We start from the raw sequence: 21,664 nt of genomic DNA on the forward strand, positions 1-21,664 counted from the left end.
TGACCTCTAAAACCCCAAAGACCAACTCCTGAACAAAATGGTTCCCTTATTCAAGGTCATTTCCCTCACATGTCAAGGTCATTTCCCTCACATGTCAAGGTCATTTGACCAACAAATGTTCAACCTGAAGCTGTGTACGTATATAGAGCATATTTTCTAGTGTACAACTCTACCTTTTAAACGTCTGAAAAGACTGCCTGAGAAAACTTGAAATTTGGTTTGACTGCAATACTCTGTTAATCATTACTGTTTTGTAGGGAAACATCATTAACCTCACAGCAATTCTTCTGGTAAGATTTTAAATCTGGCGGGAATTTACTGAAAGTGGAAGTTCTTAAAAACTTTCTCCATTTCAAAAATGTTCCTGACAAGTTTTTTGGTTGCAGTCTCAAATTGTTGACATTAAACTGGTAGCTAAAGACCTGTATTCACATGATGATAAATTTCAGTTTTAATACGTTCCTTTCATGTGCTGTGGAAACGTCCCATGAGTTTATTTAATAAGTTGGAAACGTACACTTGTGTTTCAGGTAACAGATGTAACAGATATGGGCCGGTAGGAATTGTTTCAAATTTTATTAAATGGTTAACATGTATGACCAGTATAGAACTGAAGTTAGTTTCAATTTCTCTCAAATTTATAGAACAAAACAGGAAAGATAATATGTAGAAACATTCAATATAAAAAAAACCTTGATAGCTGTTTCCAGCTGTATTGGGTGGTAAGGGAGACAATGGGTCATCGGGTTATCTGTAACACAGGCATTTTTAATCTATGGCAGTAAGATTCATACATTCCCAAACACATGCTGCTCTCCCTTTGTAGTTTTCTACACATGATCTGATCAAGAGAGACAGAATGGGGTAACCTACTGTTACGAGTGTCGGCAAGTTGACCAATCTCGATCATTCTATCATGGATCTGTCTGGACAAAACATCAACAAGCAATCATTTGAAACAACACATCAACAAGGTCAAATTTTCTTTCCAGTTCACCAGAATTCAACAAATGTTTTCAATAAATTATAGACGTGGTACCATGATGAAATATACTACTCAAAAGAAGTTAAAAAACTATTTTTTCATAGGACTATAGTTAATCTGTCATGGTTGGTGGATAAAGCAAAAAGCAGCCTCCCAATGTGGATGTCCTTAACTTGTTTTGAGTAGTATATACTGATATGCAACTTATTAACCTATTAACATTACCCACAGGGCAAGGATATCGTTGTTATTGTTTCCAATTCTCCCCAATAATATTATTTTGGCTTCATAATGTTGGCTGGTACACACAAGTTCCACTGATTTTATTGTTTGCGAAGCAGCCGATGGCAATGTCATCATGTCATTGTCGCAACTAATTAAATATGACATCATCCACTGGCCATGACATCACAGATGGTCCTTGACACGTTTTTCCAACAGACTGACTTGTCATGATCCGGAACCCCATTTTTTAAATATTTTCTCAGATAAGAAATATTCAATAGTTAGATAACCTATTCGTACATCAGAATTATGGATTATCTGTCCCTCATGAAATAATGCTGAAAGTTCATCACCAAGGATCGGAACATACAAAATTAATTCACTTGGGAAAAATCCATAATTCATCCTAGCTGGTAGGTCATTCTGTAAGTCCATAGCTATACAATCTTTTCCTTCAAGGTCAAGGTTACATGGTCTGGAGTCCATTACAGTCTAGTCCATACACTGCCATGTATGAAGGGAGATATTGTTTCATCAAGGCCAGATTTTTCTTGGTTTACCAATTTTGATTTGGTTGTTTGGTAAAAAAAAAAGCATTATACAGGAGTTTTGTAATCATCCTAAAGTTTCATTTTAATCAGGTTATATAAAAAGTGAAAAAAATCTTGGCATGGTTTGGGTGCTTATAAATATTACATACTGGTATCTTAAATCTGACAGCGGCATGTCATTGTCATTTTTGTTGTCAAAGCAATCTTTACCATCTGCAGTTTTCAAAAACAATCTGATTTTATTTTGTTTATGATTTTTCAATTTCTAGGGTCGGTGGATCTGTAATCCAACAAAAAACATGAGGCTAAGTTTGCATAATTTGTACCTGCCAGATATATATTCACTGTAAAACTAGAGTTTGTAGACAATAAAACCTGCTGGGACTGACAATCGACTCAAGCTTTGTCTCCTGTAAGCCTTTTGAAACATTAATACAAACTAATTTCTAAGAGAGTGCTCCATGTTTTCGTGTTGACAAGTTTGAGCTTTAGGTGTGACATCTGTACCAGAACAATTATATATTCATGGTCGGGGTTGTTTTAGGGCAATGGTACCCTAAACCTGAATCCAGTTCTTAGTGCAGGGTGACTTGAATGAGATTATGTACAATCAATGAAAATCAATAAATTGAATATCACATTTGGATTTCTATCAACACAGGATAATTTCAAACCATGATATGTCATCTTGCATAGTGGCCAGTACTGCATAAACTGTGCATAATGAAAATTGGTGATAACAAAATCACATTCAAATATCAACAAGTAACTGCTCAACAAACATTCAAATAGAATTCAAATATGATCACATAACAACATATTCTTTGGCACTTAGTCAAGTCACGTACACGATCTGACTTCTAAGTTAAACAGCAATGGACGTTAAACTATGAAAACTCGAATCGTGTTTGGCGATTAATATATGTCACCATCTAATTCTCTCTACACCAAAAGGAAAAACATTTCTGCAATATGGTGTACACATAAACACAGTGACGTTGTAATTCCAATTCTTCTTGATATAATCTATATATATCATACAGTCTCCTTAAACCAGATCTTTAACTCCAATACGACACCTCTCTGTGTGATGACTTGGGGACACCTCCATATTTCCCATCAGGTGAACGTAGTAATCTTTATCATGTCTTCAAAGTTCTCAGTAGGAGTGAACAAACTCTGTATCTTTAAAATGAACATGACTGGGGAGTTCTGAATGGAAACTAATAAGTCAGCACTATTATGTTGTGGATATTTTTCACACTTCATTTCGATTCTGAGCGCCATAGCATCTGCACCACAAAGGATGTATTAACAAGGGTGTATTAATGATGATATACTTATGTTCTGTGGCGGTATTATTTTGTTGAGAATGAAATTTCAAAGCTGGCATCTGATTGGCTCAAGAACACAAAAATTATTTATTTTGATTGGGTGGTCAAATTTAACTCACGGTTCAACTGACACAACCTTCTATGGACGTGTCCCCAGACCTTCATTAAGAGGTATCAAATCGTAAAAGATCTGATTTTAAAGGGTTTGGTAACATATGCAAGCATTCTTTACACCAATGTTTAACACAGCTCAGTATTTGACAACCAATCTGTCTAAATAGACCAATGAGCTGTTTTCAATCCTTTGATTGGATGACATTTGCAGGTAAATCAAAGACATTCCAGCCTTTTTCACAGAGAAGAATACTTCTTTAAAATATGTGACAAACTGTGACATAAATTCATTTTAGTTAAATCTTGTTATTTAATAAAATGCCCCAAAAGGGAACTTTAAAAAGTATCAAACTCCACAGAAACAAGTCCACTAACCTCCCCTCACTGAGACCATGACAAGTATGATACTCACTAACATGGCCACAGGAAGATGACCAAGGAATCGGTCAATGCTTCCCCAAACCTTGACATAATTAACCAAAGAGGCTGTCTGCAATGTGTTATATCTTATTAGCACTGGAAGTTAAACTGATGTTTTAAACTCACTGGAAACGAGGAATCTAGTCTGTTATCCAGAGTTCATTCTAGGGTGCATGGGGGCCATTCTCTCTTGCTGAGGACGAGGTAGGATAAGGGCCCTTTTTGGGCTGAATGGAAATAAATTTTAGGTTGCTTGTAAAGTCTTTATCAACATCGAAAATATCTGCTGGGTTAAAGACTTGCAGATGTTCAAATATTTTATAAAATTCTTCCCGAAAATCTCCCAAATCTGCAGTTCATCACAATTTAGGCTTACATTATACATTCAGTGTGATGTCTAAACATACATGCGTCAGAAAACATTCATAATTTGTAAAATTCTTGCTAATTTCAACAATGATTTACATCCTGTGGGCCAAAGAGGGCCTATACACCTTGTCCTTTTCAAATGATGCACATTAAAATGACTGATACACCATAGTGACATGTCTCTTCCAACAACTCGACATTAAGTCACTTATTGAACAGACAAGCAGGAGTAGGAGCTTGCTTTCTACAGGGACGAAGAATGTGATAAGCTCAAAGTCATACACTATATTTGCTGGGATACGTTTTTGTTTGTTTGTTTTTTAACGCCGCACTCAGCAATATTCCAGCTATATGACGGCAGTCTGTAAATAATCAAGTCTGGACCAGACAATCCAGTGACTGATATCATGAGCATCAATCTACGTAACTGGGATACGATGACATCCATCAACCAAGTCAGCGAGCCTGTCCACCCGATCCCGTTAGTTGCCTCTTACGACAAGCATAGTCGCCTCTTACGGCCAGCATGGGTTGCTGAAGGGATACGTTCAATAAGGATCTCTGAATGTACAATATTCAGTTGGCCGTGGCCCACATTTAAACAAGTTTAGAATGAACACTGGATATCTAAACCCCAAAAGTTAAAAAAAGGTCCACAGACATGTCGGGATATGCAATACATACTAAACAATTTTTGTTAGGGATCATGAATATTATTGGGGATATTTTTTTTGTAGTGACGACTGACCATACAATTTAAAAAAAAATACAAACAAAATATTCATGATACCTAACTTATGTTCAATAGAGAAGTTATTTGTGAAATTCAACTGATCAGTTACTGTATACACTGTATTAAGCACTCTGTTCCAATAAGCACCTCCTGACCATCTGGTAGACAAATCTGTCACCGTCTTAATCACCCATAACAAGAGTCCGTACATCCCCCTATCTCCTCCCACCAAGTGCTCTGGGTGAATACAGTTATCAGTAAAGGACTATCTATCGGAGAGTGTCACGAAGGATTCATGCCTAGATGTCAAGTCATATTTATGTAAGAGAATACATTAACAACATGTGGAGCCAGAGCCCTCCTCGATGATCCAGAGTATATCTCCATCCTATTATTAACAGGTAAGACAGGGGAAGGAACTTTCGTGACCAACTCAAGTTATCCTGGGACAAGCTGAATAGTGACTCGTGCCCCTCTCGTGGCCAGTTTTGCGACTGGGTTTCGTCTAAGTACAAATGGGCATAGCTAAAAGAAATGTCAAATAGTTGCATAATGATCGTATATTTCCCCCAAATATCAGATATATTCCTCATGCTATTGGAAACTTACAGTATGATACAGTATGAACACTTTTAACTGTATCATGAGTATATTTTTAAAGGAAAGACATATGTAAAATCAAAAATTATTCCTGAGGATCTTTGAATGAAGTACTTGAAGTACACGAATTCCGATTGGTTTGTTGTATTTTCACACATAACATTCATTGATATGGGTTGAGTCTTCCAGGTGGGGCGGCCTAGTGGTTTAAGCGCTCGCACGTTATGCCGAAGATCTAGGTTCGATTCCCGACATGGGTACAATGTGTGAAGCCCATTGCTGGAATATTGCTGAAAGCGGCATAAAACCATACTCACTCACTCTTCTTGCAGGTTACGGAAAGGGGCGAGTAGGTGACGAATGGGCAAGGAAGTCCTTATACGACAAGACGCTCCTGTTGTATTTGAGGTGGCACGCAAAAGTCAAGTGAAGAACTGGTGATATCGCTCATTTATGAACGAACAGTGTAATTTGATTGAATGGTTATTTATAGCATCATGTCTCTTGAACCGTAGTCAGTTATAGTGGTGAATAGATCCACGATATTTATGATATTAAGATAGAGAAACATACCCTGGAAGGTCAAGGATGAGCAAGGACATGACATCTGAGGTTCGGCTTGCACGATCAGTTTTCACAATGTCCTTTGAACAACTTGAAACATTTATCCTCTAGGAGATACCGTACGTCATCACAATGGCTACAAAGACTGTATGACTATACATGGATTGTCAGTTTTCATCAAATGGTTCGGGTGAATCTAAATCAACACTTCATTGGCTCTCTCGGATTCTCTTCACCGCCCAACCTCCCTATAACAGACATCTCCTGTAGAGGAGTCTTAGAAAGAGCATGGGATTTAAATGAGATTAATTTCTGTATAAGTAAGTAGATTCATGACATTCAAGCCAATTCCATTTCCACACCAAACCTCGAACATTAAGTGGCTAAATAAACCAATCTCATTAAAATCAGATCCTAGTTCTCGCTACAGCCAGAGACCATATATGGTCTCTGCTACCGCTGAACAAAGACCTGAGGACACCCCATTATGGGTCACGTCAGACCGACCTTTCGCGAACTTTGACCGACCAATGGAATAACCAATCAGAAGGCAGCTTTCTCGCGCTTTACGGCACTAATTTCAAATTGGCGACTTTGCTTCGAAACATATTTTGACAAATTCCGATTAAAAATTTGAAACCTGAACAAAAAACATTCTGGAATGGCTAAGAGATGGTCTAGATTGTAAGGAATCAGTTGTTAAACCCGTAACTATCGTTTGGTATACCTCATATTGAAGTTTTCAAGGTTTTATGGTGAGAAATCACATTCCGACTGTCACTTTCATAATCTTGTAAGCGACGCACTGATTGGTCGGATGAAAGGTCGTTCTGACGTGACCCCTAATGGGATGTCTTCATATCTTTGCTTAGCCGTAGCGAGAACTAAGGTCTGATTTTAATGAGATTGCTAAATAAACCATCAAAACTACAATGTACATACAAAAATTACTTTCATAAAATAATGCAAGAATGAGTTATAAAATCTGTAAACATTTTTCAATTTCTGTGATGTATTATCTGTGTCTAATTGGGCATTATTACAACTTGTAAATATACAAAGGTAATTAAAAATGCATAACAATAACAAGACAACAGAAAACATAATTGATATATCAAACTATGAAAATTTCAGGAAGATCTAATTCTGGAAATGAAATGTGCAACATACTGACTCACCTTTGAACTGTATACCAATATATACTACTCAACATTTGCTAAGAACCTCACCTTTGACTGAAGATGACTTTTTTCGTCCTTGGCAAATCTTAAGTACATATGTTGTATATATAGTATGAAATGGTTGTGAAAGTTACCAGAACATACGCTAAAAAGGATCTATTTTTTTTTTTTTTTAAATAACAACCTGATCACAACCACAAAGGATGAAATTTTCAAATAAAAAATGTTAAATTATTAAAAGAAGGACTGATATTATTTGTTTATTTCGGACACATGCATAATTAATACACACGTGTATTTGATACTTGAAAACCTTACCCAAATAGCCAATTTCATTCCATATGTATCTCAATAATTTGAATTAAATCGATGATGACTAGGCACTATTGAAAGTGAAGTTCTTATAACGACCCTCACATATTTTTGTCACGAAAAATGCAGTAGAATCGACTTCCTTGCTTCTTATACAAATCACTGTTGTAATTTCCAGCACTTAATATATCACACATCTAATATCACATTCTTATTACAGCAGATTGTTTTCAATGAAAATGAAAAAAGAGTCCATTCTGTCGCTATAAATAATATCTTTATCTGTGAATATTTATTCAAGGGACATATGAAAGGGAGACAACTCTGAAATACTACACTGGAAGGGAAGTAACTCTGGTTTGATGTGTGCATCATTTGGAGGGAAACTCCAAGGATTTAGCTTGTATCTGTATCTAGTTGTCTTCTATCTTCAGATTTTCAATCTTCAGCATCCCATGCTTGGACTCAGCTCGATATTTAGCCAGATCTTTCCTAGTAACCATTCCCAGAGGCTGTGAAAAAATATGTTGATTGTTTGATTATTATTGTTATTAGACCAGGGTTCTGTTCCAAAAAGTGATTTTAGCACCAAGGTGATCGTAACTCCCATACTTTAACATGAGCTTAAGACAGTCATAGCACTACAATTTCTGTGGTAAGGAGCCCAGAACAATTTCTGTTTCAGCAAAACTAATTGTTGACGAGTTGAAAAATATATAAATAAAAATGCTGTGTCTCATTGAAAATATGCTGAACAAATTTGTAACAAAATTTGTAACATGTATATTTTTGTTTTTACTTTAATTTCAGGAGACAACCTTAGGATTTTTTTTCAAATGAATATTTTTATTATCCTACTTCTGACCAAGAAACTCTGTAAATCAAGGAAATTAATTCGTCTCAGTTAAACTAATTATGGTATAAAAATTCACAGTAAAATGATGAACATATCTCATCATCATGGACCTTATTATGGTTCTCACTAAGTGCAAACTTAATGGTGTCACATAATAGTTTCAATTCAAAGCACTTTTATGATTTTTTCCAACTGAACTTACTTCGCTGTTGTCGCTGACAACGAGTAGATGCCTCAGACCGAGACCTCGAAATATTTTAAACACTCTGGGCAGTGAGAAATTCTGAATAAACAAAAATACATATATACATTTACATAATCAGGTAATAATGAGTACCATATTTTGTCTTTTATTCAGCACTAATATATAACAAGTCATCAGAAAATGACAAATCCGTCCAGCCCCTCCCTCCCCAAATTTGAAAGAACAAATCATCCGACAGTTACTTCAAGTCAAACTTGATGAGAGAATTTCTGAGAAAATCTCTCTGTCCTCATACAAATGTAGTTATTGAGCTACCAAACAAATACCATTTAATTTGGATTTGGATCTTTGTATTTCTATGTCAGGTACACACCACTATGAACAGAGTTAAGTCAAACTTGTTGGCATGGAAACAGACAAAAATAAAAATTCTAAAAATCTAAAAAACTAGTTAAAGGCACCATTTGACAACCTGTTCTTTGTGTGTGCAAAGAAGCTTGAAGGAATACCCATTAGTTTTAGAGATATAGTCCAAAGTATTTTTATTTGCCTCACTTTCCCATCATTGATGGATTACAAAAATGAAAAAAATCAATTATAAAAAATATTCTTGTTTCAATTATCTTTTTAAATAATAACTGACCAAATGCATTGTATGTTGCCTCTTGCCAGAGCAATCATCTAATAAACATATCAATCGGTAGTGACCAAAATTAGTTCAAAGGTATTTGAAACTACAACATATTTTAATGATTTTTTGTTTGTTGTTTTACGCTGCTCTCAGCAATATTCCAGCTATATGACATATATATCCATGCATTTGGGATACGATGACATGTATCAACTAAGTCAGCAAGCCTGACCACCCGATCCTGTTAGTTGCCTCTTACGACAAGCATAGTCGCCTTTTACAGCAAACATGGGTTGCTAAGACCTATTCTAACCGGGATCTTCGCAGGATTGTGTCAAAATAGTTACTTGACAATTATATAAGCCTTCTGTGCTGCTGTTTCTGTAAACAAATCTGTTATACCCAAGAACATATGGACTGTCATGTACATATTCAGTCTTAGTAGAAGCCCTAAACTAATGACTTACAGGTTGGTCTAAAAGTTAGTTATGGAGTATTATTGGGACAGGGCGCTTAATACGACAAATACGGTACACATTGGAATCAGTCATGTTGCTTAAGTAGAGGTGAGGTGAAATGGGGTATAACATCGTGTCCAAGATTATTGCACTTATTTAGCGACTTGCATGCACGTGTATGTGTGTGTTTGTGGCTGCTTGTACTAGTCCGGACTGATGCCGATTTATAGTGCTAGCACACTGAGATACCATGCCGCAGTTTAACATGAATACCCCACTCAGACACAGTATACTGACTCCGAGCCGACCAGTCCTTGTTTTAGCCCTTTAATGCCGAGCGCCAGACAGGGTAACAACAAGTACCATCTTTAAACGTCTTTTTGTATGACGCAGCCGGGGATCGAACCCAGGACCTTCCACTCTCCGGGCGGACGCTCTACCACTAGACCACGGAGGCGGTCTGCTCAAGTAGATTCCAGACAGGCAGATAGGGTCAGTGACTTGCTGGTAACTGATGATTCACTGCTAACTCACCGGCCCAACAGTGTAGGGAGTTTTATTCATGAATGGCCGGAGATCTACGAGGTAATCTCTCTCTTCCTCCGAAATGTTGGCTTCAATCTCCTGAAAACAATCATTTTTGGAAATTACAAATCTGTTTCCTGAAAATGCTGGAAAAGCATAGCTATCCTAAAAAATATTCATTCACTGGATGTTGGGAATAATAATCTGTTGTGGATGTAAAACAAATTGTTTGACTCCTTCCTTTCAGAGAAGCAATGGTTTGTCTTGAAGCATTGACTGAAAGATATTCTGCCTCCAACCAAAGTCTCCTCTTCCTCACCTCAAACCCCAACACTGACAGAAACATTGACAAACTTACACTCTAACATAAATCTGATCCAATTTTGTTGAATCTAAACATAGCATTAAATTTCAAATTATGATGCCTTGAAAAACTTTGCCCTTATGTCATTAAAAACAGATTGTAGTGGTCGCTGCACTGAGGACATCTCATTAAAGGTCACAAGAGAATTTCCTTTTCCAAACTTTGACTGGCCAATGAAATGACTTTTAAGAAGTCAGCATTAACCAACCAGAAAGCAGCTTACTCGAGCTATAACTACAACTTTTAAAGTGGTGACTTACATTCAAGACTACTAGGACTAGGATAGGTAACTCAGGTTCTCGTGTCGGGTGGGTCATGAGTAGGACTCAGGTACCCACAGGAATACCCGGATTCGTGGTTAGTCACATGATATATAGTTTAATGACAAAAATGATCTAGAACTCTATGGTTACACTACAAGTCACTAATGTTAAATAATAAAACACACATATTGGAGAAATGTCAATCCCGTTGACAGTGGAAATGTGTACCTCTATTTTGGTTAGCTCAACTGGGTAAGGATCATCAAAATCTGACATCGTGACATCAGATGGCGGCAACATCCCTTCCGGGGCAAAGATCTAATGAAACAATAAACAGGAATAGAGGTTTGTAGTAAGTTTGCTGCTTTTGAAACAAATGATAATCATCCAGAACCTTTTTTATTACCTTTAGATTTGAAATGTATTGATGGCTACTGACATGGGATTTTCCTATTCAAAAATATCCTAAATGTCTATTTCATTCACTGCATAAACATTTAAATAATAGTAGGTCCATATCCTAACTTAAACTTGTCCTTGTTTGTTTGTTGTTTAACGCCACATTCAGTAATATTCCGGCTATATGACGGCAGTCTGTAAGTAATCAAGTCTTGACCAGACAATCCAGTGATTGACATCCAGAGCATCGATCTATGCAACTGGGATACAATGACATGCATCATGCACATAGCCATAGCATAGTCCTAACATGGATGGTAACTGCTCCATAGAAAAAGTGGTCAGTAATAACATATTTTGTTTGCATTATATTGAAAAAGTATGGTCGAAGAGTCAGTTTGAATATATCCAATTTCCAATATATTTTCCTGTTTCCTGTCATGATTCCTCATAATTTGTTGTCATTTGAAGATTTGAAGATTTTTCAACAGGTTTTACTTATAGTATTCTAATAATTCTTTTTGTATTGAGAGCAACAGAAAATTAGTTCATCTTTATAACCTTTAACTTATTTGGCGGAATGAAATCAACACTGCTGTTCACTTATTTATTTTCTCTCACATTTCATTGCTTTGGGGTCAGCAGGTTCAGAAAGAAGTTATTGATTTAAGTTGTGATTGGTAAAATGTACAACTGGCCAATGGTATATGTTGCATGTGCAACAAGAAGTCAATTATACAATATATATTGTATACTGGAAGGCGGTAAAATATATCATTGGAGTATGTTGACAATCAATTGGATAATGGATATAGTCAATAGTCAACCTGTCAATGACATAAATGGGTATAGTCATGGTATAAGATGTCATAATATAACTAGTAATAGTCAATAGTGGAAGCAGTCAATGATATTTACAGGTATGGTTAATAGTGCAAGGTGTCAATGACAGAAATAGCAAAATATAAATGTGCATGCTTTTAGTGATATAAATGGTTATTGTCAATAGTGCAAACTGTCAATTGTATAAATGTTTATAGTCAATAGTGCAAACTGTCAAATATATAAATGGTTATTGTCAATAGTGCAAACTGTCAATTATATAAATGTTTATAGTCAATAGTGCAAACTGTCAATTGTATAAATGGTTATTGTCAATAATGCAAACTGTCAATTGTATAAATGCTTATAGTCAACAGTGCAAACTGTCAATTATATAAATGTTTATTGTCAATAATGCAAACTGTCAATTATATGAATGTTTATAGTCAATAGTGCAAACTGTCAATTATATAAATGTTTATAGTCAATGGTGCAAACTGTCAATTGTATAAATGGTTATTGTCAATAATGCAAACTGTCAATTATATAAATGTTTATAGTCAATAGTGCAAACTGTCAATTATATAAATGATTATTGTGAATAGTGCAAACTGTCAATTATATAAATGTTTATAGTCAATAGTGCAAACTGTCAATTGTATAAATGGTTATTGTCAATAGTGCAAACTGTAAATCATATAAATGTTTATAGTCAATAGTGCAAACTGTCAATTGTATAAATGGTTATTGTCAATAATGCAAACTGTAAATCATATAAATGTTTATAGTCAATAGTGCAAACTTTCAATTATATAAGTGGTTATCGTCACTAATGCAAATTGTCAATTATATAAATGTTTAGAGTCAATAGTGCAAACTGTCAATTATATAAATGTTTATAGTCAATAGTGCAAACTGTCAATTATATATGTTTATAGTCAATAGTGCAAACTTTCAATTATATAAATGTTTATTGTCAATAATGCAAACTGTCAGTTATATAAATGTTTATAGTCAATAGTGCAAACTGTCAATTATATAAATGTTTATTGTCAATAATGCAAACTGTCAGTTATATAAATGGTTTATAGTCAATAGTGCAAACAGTCAGTTATATAAATGGTTGTCAATAGTGCAAAATGTTAATTACATACATGGTTATTGTCAACAGTGCAAACTGTCAATTTACCTTCTTTTTCAACAATGTTAACAATTGGTTCTGTAGAATGAGTCCTTTTAATTTTCCATGACGTAGATTCTGAAATGAAAGGTAGTAATAACCAAATGATCACATGGTGGGAATTACATATCAAGTAGATTGCTTCCAGTTACTGAAAATGAACGAAAGGGGATACCTATAGTTCATTTAGTGACAAATGCATATTACGCCCTGGGGTAGTTGTCACCAACACAGTGGTGGAGCTTTGGAGTCACACAGAACTGGTAGGAGATGAGGATCAGGTTCTGGTTGGGGACTGTTCTGATCATGGGATCAGGTTCTGGTAGGGGAAGGTGGTCTGGGATTAGTTTCTGGTAGGGATCGGTGTGGTCTTATGGATGGGTTCTGACAGGGGATGGTGATCTGGGATTAGTTTTTGGTAGGGATCGGTGTGGTCTTATGGATGGGTTTTGGCAGGGGAAGGTAGTCTTATCATGGAATTGGGTTCTGGCAAGGGATGGTGGTCTTATCATGGAATTTGGTTCTGGCAGGGGATGGTGGTCACCTTGGAGTTTAGTTCTGGCAGGGGATGGTGGTCTTATCATGGAATTGGGTTCTGGGAGGGGATGGTAGTTGTATCATGGAATTGGCTTCTGATAGAGGATGGTGGTCTTATCAGGGAATTGGGTTCTGGCAGAGGATGGTGGTCTTATCATGGAATTGGGTTCTGGCAAGGGATGGTGGTCCTATCATGGAATTTGGTTCTGGCAGGGGAAGGTAGTCTTATCATGGAATTCGGTTCTGGCAGGGGAAGGTAGTCTTATCATGGAATTGGGTTCTGGCAGGGGATGGTGGTTGTATCATGGAATTTGGTTCTGGCAGGGGATGGTGGTTGTATCATGGAATTTGGTTCTGGCAGGGGATGGTGGTCTTATCATGGATTTGGGTTCTGGCAGGGGATGGTGGTCTTATCATGGAATTGGGTTCTGGCAGGGGATGGTGGTCTTATCATGGAATTGGGTTCTGGTAGAGGATGGTTGCCTTATCATGGAATTGGGTTCTGGTAGAGGATGGTGGTCTAATCATGGAATTGGGTTCTGATAGAGGATGGTGGTCTTATCATGGAATTGGGTTCTGGCAAGGGATGGTGGTCTTATCATGGAATTGGGTTCTGGCAGGGGAAGGTGGTCTTATCATGGAATTGGGTTCTGGCAGAGGATGGTGGTCTTATCATGGGATTGGGTTCTGGTTGAGGATGGTGGTTGTATCATGGAATTGGGTTCTGATAGAGGATATTGGTCTTATCATGGAATTAGGTTCTGGCAGGGGAAGGTGGTCTTATCATGGAATTGGGTTCTGGTTGAGGATGGTGGTCGTATCATGGAATTGGGTTCTGATAGAGGATATTGGTCTTATCATGGAATTGGGTTCTGGCAGGGGATGGTGGTCTGGGATTAGGTTCTGGTAGGGATCGGTGTGGTCTTATGGATGGGTTCTGGCAGGGGATGGTGGTCTTATCATGGAATTGGGTTCTGGCAGGGGATGGTGGTCTTATCATGGAATTAGGTTCTGGTAGAGGATGGTGGTCTTATCATGGAATTGTGCTCTGGAAGGGAATGGTTTTCTTATCATGGGCTAATGTTCTTGTAGGAGACAGTGTTCTAATATGAGGTTCCAGTAGGGGATAGTGATCAGAGGTCACAAATATTGCATCTGGTGATTGTTTACACCACAGAATCACGTACCTTGGGGTCCGGTTCGATGATAGGGAAGCCACAGAATGTCTCCGTGGCCAGGACATCTACAATATTGCCTACAGTCTCCAAAGGCTGGAATGATAGCACGGGATGGCTCATCACCTCACTGTGGAGAACAAACACATCAGAACACCATTTTCATCAAGCAAGAGGTACAATGCCCAATTCAGCTGGGAATCCCTGGGGGATGAACAGAAACACTCTTCCATGAAGAGACAAATACACAAGGGCTGGCTGAAAAGTCCTGAACCTAAATACATTTATGTATATTACGCTGTACTCTCTTAACAGTTTGCACATATTTTGAACCATATATATGCAACCAGGATGCATATTTCTGCAGGCATAAACTTGATGAAGTCACTATTAAAGTCCATCAAAGTTAGACTCAGAACGTTCAACCACCCTTGGCATGTTTTGTGATAAAGTGCATTCCACCACTAACCTGGCCTTGACGTGATCACAGAGAGGCGGGGGCTCGGACACAAGGAGGGGGATGCCACTCACTTCCACATTCATGTCATACAAACCCTGAAGACATAAACAATGCATCAACAAAGGGTTCAGGTAGCTCACACTATTATTTTAATCAAGAAAATCAAAAAATTAAAACAAGACAAATAAATTGTTCGTACCCTAAAATTGTAAACTACATCAGTGTATTCTGACTTGTAAATCTGATCCATACAGTATGTAGTACTGAATTTGATGTACATGTCCTGAAAGGCCTTTATGTCTAAATATATAATTGACAGCTACTCTATAATGATACGTCTATGCTTGAAGATCTATGTGTCAGGCGAATCCTGAGTGAAAAAAGCCAAACAGAATACATATATTCCCACAATAGTACAACATCTTTGGTGTAGATACCATGGCATTCAGAAAGGTATAAAATATCCACAACAAAACAGTGCAGCCTTTATTATTTTCCATTCGGAACTGCCTGAATATATTTGTTTTCAAAACAAAAATAATTTAGAAGATTCGACCTTGATTAGCTGATTACAAAGTTTACCTGACGGGACCTGTGGACAGATTTGACAGATCTTCAGGCAGAGAGGTATTGTATCAAAGAAAAGATCCGATTTTAATGGAGATTTCTACTGGAGAGCTGCCGTAACACACTCACAGTTGTAAAGAAATCTCCCACCCACTTGGAGATCATCAAGGCCAGCATGATACAGAGACCAAAGGATATGTCTCCAGTACACTCCACGATGATGACAGTCAGACTGATCGTTGTACGGAGGATGCCACCTAGCTGGGCTGCTGCTCCTATTAAAGCATATTTGCCAACATCTTTGGCCTGAAATAAAGCAACAACTGCAAAAAAAAGGCTTCAAAGCAGATCATCCTTATACACTGAAACCGCTTTAATTCAAAATCATGGGCCATAGAAGATTTGCTTTTTCCATATTCCACAAGCGCAATACTGATATATACTACTCAACATTTGACAGGGATAACCTTATCTTTCCATGATACACAAAACTGACTTTTATATAATGTCAAGTGCATGTTGAAATAGAATGACATATTTGATTATCCCTATCAAAAGTTGAGGAGTATATATTCTTAACGTGATGTTAAGGAATCTTGGGGGACCAAAACGTTTAATGATAAAACAGTTCAAATCAATGAGGTCTCACGGTGTAAAGATATACTACCTTCATATTCAACTATTCAGATGGTTTTTAATCTCAAAATTGACTATTAATTCTGGGGACATGACTACACAAATAATCAATATGATTTGTCAATATATGGTCAGTAAAAGATTGGTTTGCAATATTAGCAATTTCCACATCTCTACTCACATGTTCAGCATGATCAAAGTATATAGAAACAAATCCAATACAGTAAGTGTACCAAATAACTGTTTCAGAGAATTCCCAGTTTCTATCATTTCTGTTCACTATCCCATATCAATTCTGTTTACTATTCCACATAAATCCTGTTCACTATCTGACATCAAATCTGTTCACTATTCCATATCAATCCTGTTCACTATCCCACATCAAATCTGTCCATTATCCCACATCAGTTCTGTTTACAATTCCACATCAATCCTGTTTACTATCCCACATCAATTCTGTTTACTATTCCACATCAATCCTATTCACTATCCCACATCAAATCTGTTCACTATTCCATATCAATCCTGTTCACTATCCCACATAAAATCTGCCCATTATCCCACATCAAATCTGTTCATTGAACTTTCTACATGATATCTTAAACTTTTAAACAAATACATATAAATAAATAGTCTGTACAAATAAATAAATAATATGTACTGAAGTGAAGAGCCCAATGTCGAAAACACCGTAACAGTAAACATGGACCCTGCAAAGAGATGCATGGCACAACCTGATTCAGACACACAATTTCCACAGAGAGTTTAGTGGTTATCTACACACAGTTTTCACACATATAAATGTGCAAGACAAAAACTTGCAAAATTAGGACATTAATGAAAGTAAATTATACTCTTAAATTCTAGGTAGACAGCATATATTAACACCAAAGCAGCTGGAAAACATGATTAATTTTCTTTCAATAATTAATCAGAAGAGAGTACGCAATTACTGAAGTTATTGAGATCAGAAATGTTTAGTGGAAACAACACATTAAAAGCTCTTATATGTTGTTATTAGGAACCTCGTTTAAATACAGTTGGACAATAGCTCTACAGACAACACGCATTAATTTTTCTAATTCATTATACAAGTTTCTAAAATATCAGAATAAAAAAAAGTGTAGCAATGACAATCCACCAATAACTCAGAGTAATGTTACATATTTCACATATTTTGTAAATCCCCATGACGAACAAATATCAAGATGCAGCAACAGTTGGGTCTAATTTTCAAGGCATAAAAAAGACACCTCAAAACTCAAACAGTTCAAGTGAAATCACAACACAGTTCTCAGTCACCTACTCATGCCGAAGACCCAGGTACGATTCCCAACATGGGTACAATGTGTGAAGGCCATTTCTGGTGTCCCCCACCGTGATATTGCTGAAAAATTGTTAAAAGTGGCGTAAAACCATACTCACTCAGTCACCTACATCTATAGGATCTAACCTAATATGAGGGAGATATTAGAGAACTAGGGGAGGAGGCTTCACACAGAAAATAAGCATTTTCCAATCAATTTTTACCTGACTTTTATAAAATTTGCAAAGTTCAGACCAGAAAACCGTTTCCTGGTGGCTCCAAACCACCCTTGCAGCCGAAGCGACATCATCAATATTTCATTGTCCTGCATACACTACACTCCTTCATCTCCTGTGCATAAACACTTTGGGATGTAGTTGCAACTGTTTACCAAGGAATCAACCACGGCCTGGTTCAAGTGGAAGGGAAACCAGAGAGGTCTCAGGCCAGCGAGCGCTTAGAGTAACATCGGAAATGTTTCTTGTGCACAGTGTGCCATAGTTTTGTGGTCATCAACCTAGCACTTTGCTTAAAACGACAGACAATGGTTGGGTTTGCACAAAAGGTTCATTTAACACCTGAGTGAGTGAGTGAGTGAGTGAGTATGGTTTTACGCCGCTTTTAGCAATATTCCAGCAATATCACGGCGGGGGACACCAGAAATGGGCTTCACACATTGTACCCATGTCGGGAATCGAACCCGGGTTTTCGGCGTGAAGAGCGAACGCTTTAACCACTAGGCTACCCGACCACCCCTCATTTAACACCTGGGACTTCTTCATGGATTCATTTCAATACCTGACGGAAAGAGACATGTATATATTTACAGGTGATGGAGAAACATGGCATATACAAGACTGGGAATGACTGACGATGCCAAAGGTAGAGCATGTTTGTTTATCATGCACTAAGCCTCGGATCCCACTCCACAAGTAATCTTGGTGCTACAGCAACATTATTAAGTGATTCCATATGAAGTCCAGTTTTATTCCCCAAAGGCAAAAGGTTTAATATGATGATAATGCATACCATGCTATGATCAGAAAAAAACATCACTGAAGACAGTAAGTCTGAAATTTCAAGGGGTGTGTCAAGAGCATATGGTCAAGGGGCATTTCAACAAGGGGATCAAAGAAGATTATGCCAAGAGAGTATGCTAAGGACTTCATATCAAGGGCTATGTCAAGAACATCATGTCAGGGGTATGCCAAGAACATATCAAGGGGTATGCAAAGAACATCCTATCAAGGAGTATGCCAAGAATGTCATGTCAGGGGTATGCCAAGAACATCCTATCAAGGGGTATGACAAGAGCACCATATCAATGGGTATGCCAAAAATATCCTGCCAGGGGTATGCCAAGAACATCCTATCAAGGGGTATGCCAAGAACATCCTATCAAGGGGTATGCCAAGAACATCCTATCAAGGGGTATGCCAAGAACATCCTATCAAGGGGTATGCCAAGAACATCTTATCAAGGGGTATGCCTAGAACATCTTATCAAGGGGTATGCCTAGAACATCCTATCAGGGGTATGCCAAGAACATCATGTCAAGGGATATGCCAAGAACATCCTATCAAGGGGTATGCCAAGAACATCCCATCAAGGGGTATGCCAAGAACATCTTATCAAGGGGTATGCCAAGAACATCCTATCAGGGTTATGCAAAGAACATTCTATCAGGGGTAAGCCAAGAACATCATATCAGGGGTATGCCAAGAACATCATGTCAGGGGTATGCCAAGAACATCATGTCAGTGGTGTGCCAAAAACATGTCAGGTGGTATGCCAAGAACATCCTATCAAGGGGTCTGCAAAGAACATCCTATCAGGGGTATGCCAAGAACACCATGTCAGTGGTGTGCCAAGAACATGTCAAGAGTGTTATGTCTGCTTAGTGACAGATTATTTTATCAACTTTATATTTTCATACAGTTCCTCAAAACATTCATCCTCATACTCAATCATTACAAGAATGTTTACAACCACAAATGTGTGTTTAATATAACACAGAACACGTTCCTCCCCATCCAAGGATGCACACTAAGAATAGTGATGTCACAAGTTTGTATGTACATAGAATTCTCCAGACTATCTGGCTCTTCTCAGAGTAAGACAAACATGTCACTGGTTTACCCTTCAAAATGGTATCGGGCAATGTTTGAGCTGCCAAATTTTAATGCCATGTTAAAACAGATTTTATTTCTCACTTTTGCTGAGCCCCTTGCAATGTTGAAAAGCAAAAAGTAATAATGCCATATATATATATATATATATATATGTTTTGTTTTATATTTGTTTTTCCATATCTGACAAAACTCTGACAAGAGATGTTAAAACTACTTCTTCTGAACCTTGTGTCTGGAGAATGACTTGTTTGTTTGTTTGTTGTTTCACACCGCACTCTGCAATATTCCTGCAATATGATGGCAGTCTGTAAATAATTGAGTCTGGACCAGACAATCCAGTGAATGACATCATGCAATTGGGATACGATGACATGCATCAACCAAGTCAGCGAGCCTGCACACCCGATCCCGTCAGTCGCCTCTTACGACAAGCATAGTTGCCTTTTATGGCATGCATGGGTTGCTGAAGACCTTTTCTACCCCAGATCTTCACGAGTATCTGGAGAATGAAGAGCTCCAAGCATAATTCTAATATTTGTTACTTTCTTAATAATACTGAACAAAACAAGTTTATAATGATGATGAATATTTTGGGGGATATTTTGATGAAATTTAGAGCTCAGTCTTCACTACAATAAAATATCCCCCCCAAATATTTATGGTTACAAACCTTTTTTGTTCAGTGAGTGAGTGAGTGAGTATGTTTTACGCCGCTTTTAGCAATATTCCAGCAATATCACGGCGGGGGACACCAGAAATGGGCTTCACACATTGTACCCATGTCGGGAATCGAACCCGGGTCTTCGGCGTGACGAGCGAACACTTTAACCACTAGGCTAACGACCGCCCCTTTTCTTTTTGTTCAGTATGGTTAAGATTTTGTTTGTATTGTGAAAAAAAGAATACATGGGGCGTCTCTTCAGTCAGTCAAGAACCTTTTAAAAAAAATAGAAAAATGTTTTTGTTGTAGTATAGAAAAGGATATTAGTGCTAAGATTTTGTGGTAAGCGATGGTGGAAGTTTCAAAGCCTAGGATTTTACGTTTTTGGAAATTATCAATACATTCATTAATGTGGAAGCAAACTCCAAACATGCACAAGAATTCATAAAATGGATCCAATGTATTAATGATTTCATTTATCATTCAATTAGCTGGGAATAAAAACTAATGCAAGTAACTAGACAATCAGGGAATTCAAGTTTAAGAATGAAAAATTTGGTGCCACATATTTCATTTCAAGCTCTGAAAAATTAACTCAATTCACTGGACAAAACAGCAACATACCAATAACATCAGTTAAAATGCTCCATGAAATTAATCAAAAACAAGGTGATTGTACAGATTAATTGCACTAAGAATAAACGAAAAAAAAGAAACTGTCCATTTTAGCACACATACTACCACAACCGAAAAACAAATTTCACCGTTAATATTGTGAACAGGCAAAAAATCAGGAACTTTTTTTGTCAACCAAAGTTTACATACAATACTTACCTCATTTTTCTGCATACCTTTCTTTATTGCCATATCTGTGGCATTGGCAAGTATTGTCTGACAAGTAATTAACAAATAGAAACACCATGTTTAATGTCATACGGAAGGAACCAGCAACAGTTGGCAGGCAAATAGTATATGACAAACATACACATACACGGTTTATTATAAAAATCTGCCTTATCATTCTCGGGTGTTCATGATATGAATGATGTTGGATGTGTTAGAGATTAATCATGTGCTATTTTTTGGTTGGCTGGTTTTA

General features: G+C 37.2%; 1 protein-coding gene across 3 annotated transcripts in view; it reads right to left on the minus strand.

Moving 5' to 3' along the window:
• Nucleotides 1-1,139: 1,139 nt before the first annotated feature.
• Nucleotides 1,140-21,664, minus strand: part of LOC139454339 (H(+)/Cl(-) exchange transporter 7-like) — a 164,017-nt gene continuing 143,492 nt past the window's right edge. For 2 of the 3 annotated variants that reach the window (XM_071235970.1, XM_071235969.1), the window contains 8 exons: nt 15,960-16,136; nt 15,273-15,358; nt 14,816-14,933; nt 13,101-13,169; nt 10,919-11,008; nt 10,073-10,162; nt 8,447-8,527; nt 1,140-7,900 (listed from right to left, as the gene is read on the minus strand). In XM_071235970.1, the coding sequence (XP_071092071.1) occupies nt 7,802-7,900; nt 8,447-8,527; nt 10,073-10,162; nt 10,919-11,008; nt 13,101-13,169; nt 14,816-14,933; nt 15,273-15,358; nt 15,960-16,136 (810 nt within the window). In that variant the 3' untranslated portion in view covers nt 1,140-7,801. Of the gene's footprint in view, nt 7,901-8,446; nt 8,528-10,072; nt 10,163-10,918; nt 11,009-13,100; nt 13,170-14,815; nt 14,934-15,272; nt 15,359-15,959; nt 16,137-21,399; nt 21,457-21,664 lie in introns of all 3 variants that reach the window. The other variant, XM_071235971.1, reaches the window with a different exon arrangement.

This window comes from Haliotis cracherodii, unplaced genomic scaffold (genome assembly GCF_022045235.1).
Source record: "Haliotis cracherodii isolate W230 unplaced genomic scaffold, xgHalCrac1.p SCAF_10, whole genome shotgun sequence".
NCBI classification, from domain to species: domain Eukaryota; kingdom Metazoa; phylum Mollusca; class Gastropoda; order Lepetellida; family Haliotidae; genus Haliotis; species Haliotis cracherodii.